Below are 8,833 nucleotides of genomic sequence, written 5' to 3'. Positions count from 1 at the left end.
TTTATTTTTTCAAGAACAGAAGAAAAAACCTGGAAAGTTTGGGGAGGGTATTTTTTCCTTATCAGAGTGTAAGTAATACACTTTATAATATTTTAAAAATATCCATAAGCCTCAGGTTTCTTACCTACTTCAGTCTCATATCCCAGATGAACCTGTGAAGAGGAACACTGAAGGACTTCCCCACCGCCATTCTGTGGTGCAGGCTGATTGATGGTCGGACTCCTGGTGAGAAACAGCTGGCAAAACTGAGCTGGCTTGCCCGTGGTCATGGGCTGGTTTTGGCAGAACACAGTCTGATAGTCACATCTGCTTTCAAAAGTCATGAAGCCCATGTCCCTCCTGGTAACATCTCTGAGCAACTCAAAAGAGGCAAACACTACCAGAATGCATGCTGGGAGTTCGAGCAGCGCCCTCTCTGGGCTTTCCCAAGCCCCAGTCTTCCCAAACCCTCCAAGAGAACATGATAGATAGCCTTTCCATGGGAAAAAAAGAAGCAGCCAGGATTAATATCATCTCATTATCTTTATTCACGTTTCAAGTCTTTTGTTGTTTATGTGTGGCCTTCCTGCCTCGGCCTCTCAAGTGCTCAGGAGATTATGGACGAGTACCCATCGTCTTTATCAATAGCTATTCGAGATGGTCCTGCAGATAAACAGGTGACTGGCAAATACTGTTTGGAAGGTGAGATTATTTGGCATTAGGCATCTACAGGTGCATTATTAACATTAGTTTTTTTTTTAAATCAGTATATTGCTTGAAAACAGTGAATGCAATTGGTTCTCACTCACCTGCTCCCAATCAGGTCTCCACCTCTAAAGCAAGAAGAGGGTCCCTTCTGGCTGAGGGAGGGGTAAAGGGGCGGGGAAGAGATCTCCTGGCACCTCCGTTCTCTCTTTACCTTCAGTATAGCAATAAAATAAACAAGAGGCGACATGAAGTCACTGATCCAAATAGACAGGTCTTCCTAACATCCTAACATCTCTGAGCCTGGCTCTTGGCTCCTCCTTTGCAAGCCTCTTAACCTTTCTGGGTCCCCTTCTCCCTTCCCTGCCTTTCTCCTATGCTCCCCAAGTGTGGGAACCACACCCCAACACCTAGATATATCTCAGAGATGTCCTATCCTCACTTACTAACTGTGTATTTACTTAGTTTAATCATGGGATTCAACAACCATCTGCCTCTGACCTGCTCCAGTTCTTACCAGTCAAGTCAGAAACCCCGAGGCCACCAACAGCAAGTAGAAAGTGAGGTGATTAGGGTTAGTCAAAGAAGGGCTTAGTGTTCAGCGCTGGTGTGCCTTCACCGAGCCTCCAGCAGCACTTAAACTGCTCACTAGTCACAGAGCCTAGGCGGGAAAATTTTACTGTGAGCTTCTATTGAAAAACAAACAAACAAACAAACAAAAAACAGTTCTACTCTGTGTTTTGCTTAATAAGAAATTTAATTGTATCATTCTTTTTACTTTTCTTTTATATTTTTGATTTTCCCTGTTAAAAAGAATAGAAGATAACAAGGTAAAGATTTGTGTGGACTACTTTGAGGTAGTCATAACAGGACACGACAAAGCACACAATAAATGAATTGTTAATAGAATATGTATACCTGATTTACCGTTAGCTAATTCAGTGTGTGCGGCCCTTCTAAAATTGCATATCTCTGCATTCATCTATAAAGAAAGGGTGCGTTGAGAATCTTGCATCTGAGGACTGGTTAGCAGACAGGATGTGTGTCCTAGCACATAGCAGTGATATAGGCCCTATGGATAAAATGCCAAATTTATTAAAAGTATTAAAGAAATGCTATGCTAGTCAAATATTTTGCACAAATTCACATTTTTTACAGTGAAAATATCACTGACATTTTTCCCCATAGAAAGGGTTTTTTTCTTATAACGATTTTAGACTGATTTAAAATATAATAGTTGCAGGGCTAGTTCATTGTCAGGTGCTTGGTGAAAGAGTGCAAATCCCGGGGGGGGGGGTCTTTCTTCAGAATCAACAAAGCAATACGCTTAAAAATGTATGTTTTTGTAATCTGCGGGGCATCACCCGTCCTCCAGGATCTCATTTCATAATTTTGGTTCACGAAATAACGCTCAAAATCCAGCTCAACTCATTTGGAAGAGCACTGTGCTGACAACAGCTTCACCCCTACGAGGAGAGTGTGCACATCCACAGACGACTACACAGCACAATAGTGGTTGTGTTTTTTATTTGCAGAAGAGTGGGGTTTGAGCTCCTCTCCCCGCCCCGCCAACAATAGTGTTAATCCCACGCCTCCACTTGAGGGCAAGACCACGGTGGACATTATTCTGAAGTCTTCATTTTGCAATGATGCCAAAAGTCCCTATGGCTCAGTACCCTGCTGCGGCCCCAGGCGCCACCCCTACCACCCCACCCCAGCCTGGACCAAGCAAGACTCAGCTGAGCCGCAGCTCCGAAGTCGCCTTTAATTTCCCAGCTCCGACCACCGGAAGCGAGCGAGAGGCGGGGGCCGGGTGGGGAGGACGCGCCCACCGATGCCGCCGGCGCCCGCGGGACGCGCCACCAGCCCGGCCCTTGTTCGCTGGGCTCGACGCTCGCCCACCTCTTCCAAATTTAACCGTTACCTAAATCCGAAGGGAAATGAGCAAACCTCTGGGATTGGGTGTCAAGGTATTTTCAGCTTCGTTGGGCGTATTTATCCTCAAGTGTTTCCACAACAAGTTATTTCGGGGCCCGAGGCGCAGGTTTCTTTCTGCGGACGCGGTGGCCAGTGGCCGGACTCCAGGCTGGCGGCACCGGGGTCCGGTGATTCACGGCCGCGATCGGGGAGCGAAGCTGCCCAAACAGTCGACAGGATTGGGGTGCCCACGGCCAGAGGGTCCGGGAGCCGTTCGAGCTGCCTGCTACCGGCGCCCGCAGCTCCCGTCAATCTGTGTCCTGAATCTGTGACTTCTCGCTGCGGAAGTCTTCAGGAGCCAAGAATACTTCGATTTTCTTTCTAGTCATTTTTAGTGCTGAGTTCTCAGACATCCCGGGGACTCCATAGATAGCCCTGGGATCCCACAGACAAACAGATTGGGGGGCTGCTCAGGGGTGCCCAGGGAGTTGGAAAAGATACCCCCTCCTGTCACCTCCTGACCCCTTGCGCAAAGGAGGCTCGTGGCCCGCTGTCCCACTGGGGGATGGGGCTGGGGTTGAGAAGGCTAGTGAGCGCCTCTAACGCTCAGGAAGTGAAGTTTGTGGTTTTGGGGGCTGAGCTCCGAAGGAGATTAAAAAAAAGAAAAAAAGTCAGAGAGACAGATCAGTCTCTCCCGAAAGCAAGATTCAGTTTGCACAGTCTCAGAGCTCGATGCCCGCGCCCTGACCCCGCAGGTAGGTTTGCTGAACTGCTGTGCCTCCCGCCCAGGCGGGGGTGGCCTTGAGGACTGGTAGGAGTATACTGACACTGTGGGGACGTCCCGAGGGCGCAGGCGGATCCCCACCTGCTGCAGAGCTTCGGCTGCTGGGTTCTGAAGCCACCCAAGCGGTGGAGCGAAAGATCTGGAATAGAGGGGCACACAGTTTGGCGGTTAGATAGGAGAGTGGGATCCACGCAGGAAGGAAACATCTGGTGGACATGTGGCGGCAGCGCGGCTCTGGAGTTCTCCTCTTGAGCGCCTTGCCTTCAGCTCCTGAATTCCCAGCCTCAGATGACCAGGGGAAGCCTGGCCGGCCACGGTGCCAGGAGCGTGCCGCCCCGCCCCCTGGACGCCAGCTGCAGCACGAGGTTGCCTTCCCACGCGCTGGGCCTCCTTGCCATCCCCTTACTCCTCCTACCCGGAACCCAGCAAAGCCCTCCGAGGCGTAGGCTTTTGGCCTGGGCGAGGACGCCACCTCTGTGTCTACCCTGTCCCGCGTGTGCTGACGCGCAGTTCTAGCGCGGGGCCAGACAGCCCTACTTCCCACGGGTCTCGTTCTTGGCTATCGCGGGCCCGAACCTCGTCGAGGCCTCCAGGACTCTTGCCCTGTTTTCCTGCTCTTCAAGCTTGCTTTAAGAATTGTCCTCTGTTTGGAGCGCCTGGCTGTACAGACAGGGAGTGCGGGAAAATTGAAGCGCTGGAGCCTGGGTCCTGGGAGCCAAACCGGACCAAGGCGTGTGGCCACACATTAGGACTGGGAATCTGGTGCAGGAGTCCTTGGGCTCCTTTTAAGTGGGTACGACAGGCTGTGTTCTGTACGCGCCCCGGGGGCGGGGGTGATGGCGAAGAGGCCCAGGTTCCTCAGTCTGAACTACACGAAGTCCAAGGACCCGGGGCGTGCGCCGGCCTGTGCCCCAGTCTTTGAGCCCGCCGCCACCGTTCAGCCTCTATTGCCTTGGACCGTGGAGGCAGGCGGATTTGTTTCACCCTAGGCCGCCCTAGGGTCGCCTCCGGAGCGGGCCAGGAGCTGGGACGCAGTCACAGCCCCGCCTCCCGCAGGGCTCAGGTTTCGACCCGAGATTAGGTGAACTGATTGGGGGTTAAAGAGAGCGACGCCAGCTCTCGGTCATGCTGTCTCAGGGACCCCGGTCTCCTGGCCACTGCTCACTCGTGCGCGCTCCGGTTTCATCTTGCTGGCCCGCGAAATCATTGGCGCTCCTTAAATTTGGGCACCGCGTGTTTGCCAGTAAGCACGCAGTTCAGACTCAACTTCCCTAGGACAAGATTTTTGGTGAGCAGATCAGAAAATACTTCTTTCCGGGACTTAGTTTCTGAAGCAAGGCTTACGGATCTGGAATGTTTCATAGTGGTCGCCATCCTGGCCAGTGCCACACCACTATTCCAGTGGGCGTTTCTCCTGGGACAAATGTTGGTCCTTTGCCACCCCCACCTCACTTTCCTGTGCCTCTGGCTTCCTGCCTTCTGCTCCAGCCACTGCAGCACACAGTCCTTAGGCAAACCAGTCCCTCATTCCTGTCTACTGCTCCTCTCTTTCGCTTCTGTTTGTTGCGGGGCTCTTGGAGGTTTTGGCTCTAAGCCCCTTCCGGGTCCCAAACACTGATGCCCCCTGACCAGCTAAAATAATCCACGCATCCCGGGCGTGCTCCACAACCCAGAAGGGAGCAGGTGGGCTTGCAGGGTTGACTTGGGATAACGGACCAGTTGTGGACTATTGCTCTCAGGAGAGTGATGATCTAGCTTTGGTAGGAAAGGGGAGGGGCTGAGGCATGGGCAGGGCAGAGCAAAGGGACCGGAGCCAGAGCCTGGGGACAGGTTTTACCACTGAGCTGTAGCAGCGGCGGCGGAGGCCAGGATTCGCGCCACCTGTCCGAGTGCCACCTGGTGAGCGTGGCGCCTGGGTCCAGGCCCCTCCTCCCGCGGCTTCCCTCTCTCCTCCCCGGCCCACACTCTCCCTTGGCCTGGGAACCGACCACAACCGCCGTCGGTGCTGACCCTCATTTCCACCCAATTTTTTCCCTTCTCTTAGAACTTAGAGTATCCGAGGGTCCAAACATTCGTCCAGCGGCTGTCCACCATGCCGCGCTCATTCCTGGTCAAGAGCAAGAAGGCGCACAGCTACCACCAGCCGCGTTCTCCGGGGCCGGACTACTCCCTGCGCCTGGAGACTGTGCCTGCACCGGGCAGAGCAGGTGCGAGGCGCGCAGAGGCCGGGCGGGGCAGCTGCCGGGACGCCGACTCAGCTCCAAGCCTCTTTCCCTAGGAATCAGGGGAGAGGCTATCCTAACGTCCCTCGGGTGCTTTTTTGTTTTTGTTTTTGTTTTTGTTTCCCGATGCTCAGATTTGCTGAGCTTGCCAGAGAGCCCCTGGCGCTCGCAGTCGGCTCTTGAATCCGGGAGGGCTCCCGGTCGGGTCAGAGTGGACAGAGGAGGACGCGGGCGCCACGGTGGAACCACTTCAGTTCGGCCAGGTTTAGGTTTATTTCTCTCTTGAATCTTCTCCGCAGACGGCGGCGCTGTGAGTTCAGGCGAGTCGAAAATGGAGCCCCGAGAGCGTTTGTCCCCCGACTCTCAGCTTCTCGAGGCTCCCGACAGGGCCTCCGTGTCCCCCAACAGCTGCGAGGGCAGCATTTGTGACCCCTGCTCCGAGTTCGAGGACTTTTGGAGGCCCCCTTCTCCCTCCGTGTCTCCAGGTAAGGGCCCTGATTAGTCTTGTGGCAGAGTTCTGGAGTCGCAGCACGGAGGGAAGCCAGCACAAGGGATGCAGAGGGTCGGCCTAGGGATCTGGCTCCTAAGGGAACAGGGTTCAGAGGAGGAATCCAGCCTTTGTGCTGGATACCTTGCCCGCTCCAGGCTGGCCCTTAATTCGTTTGCCTGGAACTGACAGGTGAGGTCAAATGAACTGGTCCTCTCCTCTGTTTGGTATTTCTTTTATGTCCAGAATTCATTGTTTAGAAATTGTCAGATCCCAGAATCTAGGACCCAGACCCGAATACTTCAAACAAGAGACCTGGGCAGTCTGAGCAGGACAGAGCTGGGCGCCACACTTGAGTGCAAGGTTGCTGCTGAAAATCTCAGCTCGCTGGCTCTATCTTCAAAAGTTTCATTTTCTCCCCTTCTGCTAAGAGGGCCCAGGCAGGGGTACCAGCATGCTCGGGTTCATTTCCAGGGAGCAATTGACTAGGATTGATGGGGGGGGGGATATCTCGGGTCACAGCAGAAGTAGAAAGGAGATCAATCCAAATTCTGCCAAGAGCAGGTTACTTCCCTGTCACACTACTAGCTCATTCACCCCCACAAGCAGAGGGTTGGTTCTTCCTGGCTGTGTGTAACCAGGCTGTCATGGAACAGGTCCGCCCAGAATGGAGTGTGTGGTACATTTACTTGCATTCATTCAATATCCAGTTTCAGCAAAATTCACGTATGTGAAGGGAGAGGAGTTCTTCTGAAGGTGGTGGCTAGCCCTTAACTGTAATTTTTCATCAGAAATTTATCAGGGATTGTTATACTTCGCGCCCTTGTCTGCTGCCCCTTTCGTCATAGGTTTAAGAAATCTTGGGACATTCCAGTTTGTTTAGTCTGATACTCCTAGATAACCTGGGCCCAACGTTGGCCTTCTCTGTTCTTCATAATCTATTGCAAAGAGAATGGAATTGAGTAGAGGAGTACTTGAAAGGAGTCAGGACCCGAGGCCTAAGCTGTCCTGTCTGTCTCAATCTTTCTAGCAGGTGCTGGGGACTGGGGGTGGGTGGGGTCCAGCCAGAGAACCATCAAAACGAATTTACCCACCTCTTTAACCTGTATCATTTTAAGTATCACTTTACTGCTCTGTCACTGGCACGGGAAGTCCCGCGGGCCTACCTGAGTTTCACCCCGGGTGTCCGGGGGTACTTGGCTTTCTAACAAGCAAGGGCGCCTGACAGTAGTGATCAGGCTCCGCCCAGCAGCCTCGAACTTGACTCAATGGCCTCCTGTGCCTCCACAGCGTCGGAGAAGTCGCTGTGCCGCTCTCTGGACGAAGCCCAGCCCTACACACTGCCGTTCAAGCCCTATGCGTGGAGCGGCCTTGCGGGGTCTGACCTGCGGCACCTGGTACAGAGCTATCGGCAGTGCAGCGCGCTGGAGCGCAGCGCGGGCCTGAGCCTCTTCTGCGAGCGCGGCGCGGAACCCGGCCGCCCAGCCGCGCGCTACGGCCCTGAGCAGGCTGCGGGCGGAGCCGGTGCGGGACAGCCAGGGAGCTGCGGAGCCGCCGGGGGCGCCACCAGCGCTGCAGGCCTGGGGCTCTATGGCGACTTCGCGCCTGCGGCGGCCGGGCTGTACGAACGGCCGAGCACAACAGCAGGCCGGCTGTACCAAGATCGTGGCCACGAGCTGCACGCAGACAAGAGCGTGGGCGTCAAGGTGGAGTCGGAGCTGCTTTGCACCCGCCTGCTGCTGGGTGGCGGCTCCTACAAATGCATCAAATGTAGCAAGGTGAGGCTCGCGCGCGCCTGGCCTCATCAGCCCTGTGTCCCCCAGCCCGTGACCCTCCGGCGTGCGCACCCCGCGACTCCCCTCAGCGGCCTTCTTCCTGGTCCCCCACTCGCCCTCAGGTATTCTCCACACCGCACGGGTTGGAGGTGCACGTGCGCCGGTCCCACAGCGGCACGAGACCCTTTGCGTGCGAGATGTGCGGCAAGACCTTTGGGCACGCGGTGAGCCTGGAGCAACACAAGGCTGTGCACTCGCAGGTAAGATCGGCGCTGGGGACCTTTCAGCTTGTCTTCTGAATTGGCACCAGCCACTTTCCCATTGCCTTCCGGTGCCCCCTCTGCTTGCTCCTATTTAGGTATGCAGAGAAACCTGGGTGGCAGACGTCCTGGAGTGTGCTGCAATCTTAGATCGCAGTGTGAGCCTCCAGCGGTGGAATTCTGTTGGAGATTTGTTAGAGATTTGCTGCTAATGCACTGACTTTACTGTTTATGTTCCCTTCATCCTTCCTGATTGGCAAGGGAGGGTCTCAGATCATACAGCGTCCAGTAGTGAATGCTGGCCAATAACTTGCCTAAATCCAGGGCTTTAGGCACCTGAGAATCCTGTAGCACATCAGGTCCTGTATGGTGGATTAAAGAGAGGGAGATAAGCAAATATACACAAGTGTCTGTGACAGCAACCCATCTGGTCCAAACCCCACAGTGACTGGGGAGGAGGGGTAATCTTAAGTGACTGATGTCCTGCTGAGGAGGGTGTCAAAAATGCAGGGCGGAGCTACGCTTTTGTCCTGGGGTGTGGAGGGATGTGGCTGTAAAGTGTTTTGGTAGAAAACGTGTTAATCAGTAGGTGTTGAATGATGGGGTGGAGGGAGAGAGGAGAGGGTTTCTGGCTCTGGGAGATCAGTAGATGTTGGAGAGAGAGGGAGAGAGAGGAAGAGGGAGAGGGAGAAGGAGAGGGAGAG

At 54.3% G+C, this 8,833-nt stretch overlaps 1 protein-coding gene across 4 annotated transcripts in view; it reads left to right on the top strand.

Moving 5' to 3' along the window:
* Positions 1-3,069: 3,069 nt before the first annotated feature.
* Positions 3,070-8,833, top strand: part of Gfi1 (growth factor independent 1 transcriptional repressor) — a 9,461-nt gene continuing 3,697 nt past the window's right edge. Inside the window, exons 1-5 of one of the 4 annotated variants that reach the window (XM_021210892.1) lie at positions 3,070-3,356; positions 5,430-5,592; positions 5,907-6,092; positions 7,385-7,872; positions 7,992-8,129. In XM_021210892.1, coding sequence (XP_021066551.1) covers positions 5,478-5,592; positions 5,907-6,092; positions 7,385-7,872; positions 7,992-8,129 — 927 coding nt within the window. In that variant the 5' untranslated portion in view covers positions 3,070-3,356; positions 5,430-5,477. Of the gene's footprint in view, positions 3,357-3,378; positions 4,175-4,767; positions 5,285-5,429; positions 5,593-5,906; positions 6,093-7,384; positions 7,873-7,991; positions 8,130-8,833 lie in introns of those variants that run through there. The other 3 variants (XM_021210889.1, XM_021210888.1, XM_021210890.1) reach the window with 3 other exon arrangements.

This window comes from Mus pahari, chromosome 13 (genome assembly GCF_900095145.1).
Source record: "Mus pahari chromosome 13, PAHARI_EIJ_v1.1, whole genome shotgun sequence".
NCBI lineage: Eukaryota > Metazoa > Chordata > Mammalia > Rodentia > Muridae > Mus > Mus pahari.
Note: the sequence above shows the minus strand (reverse complement) of the source record. Positions and strands in the feature narration are given on the sequence as shown.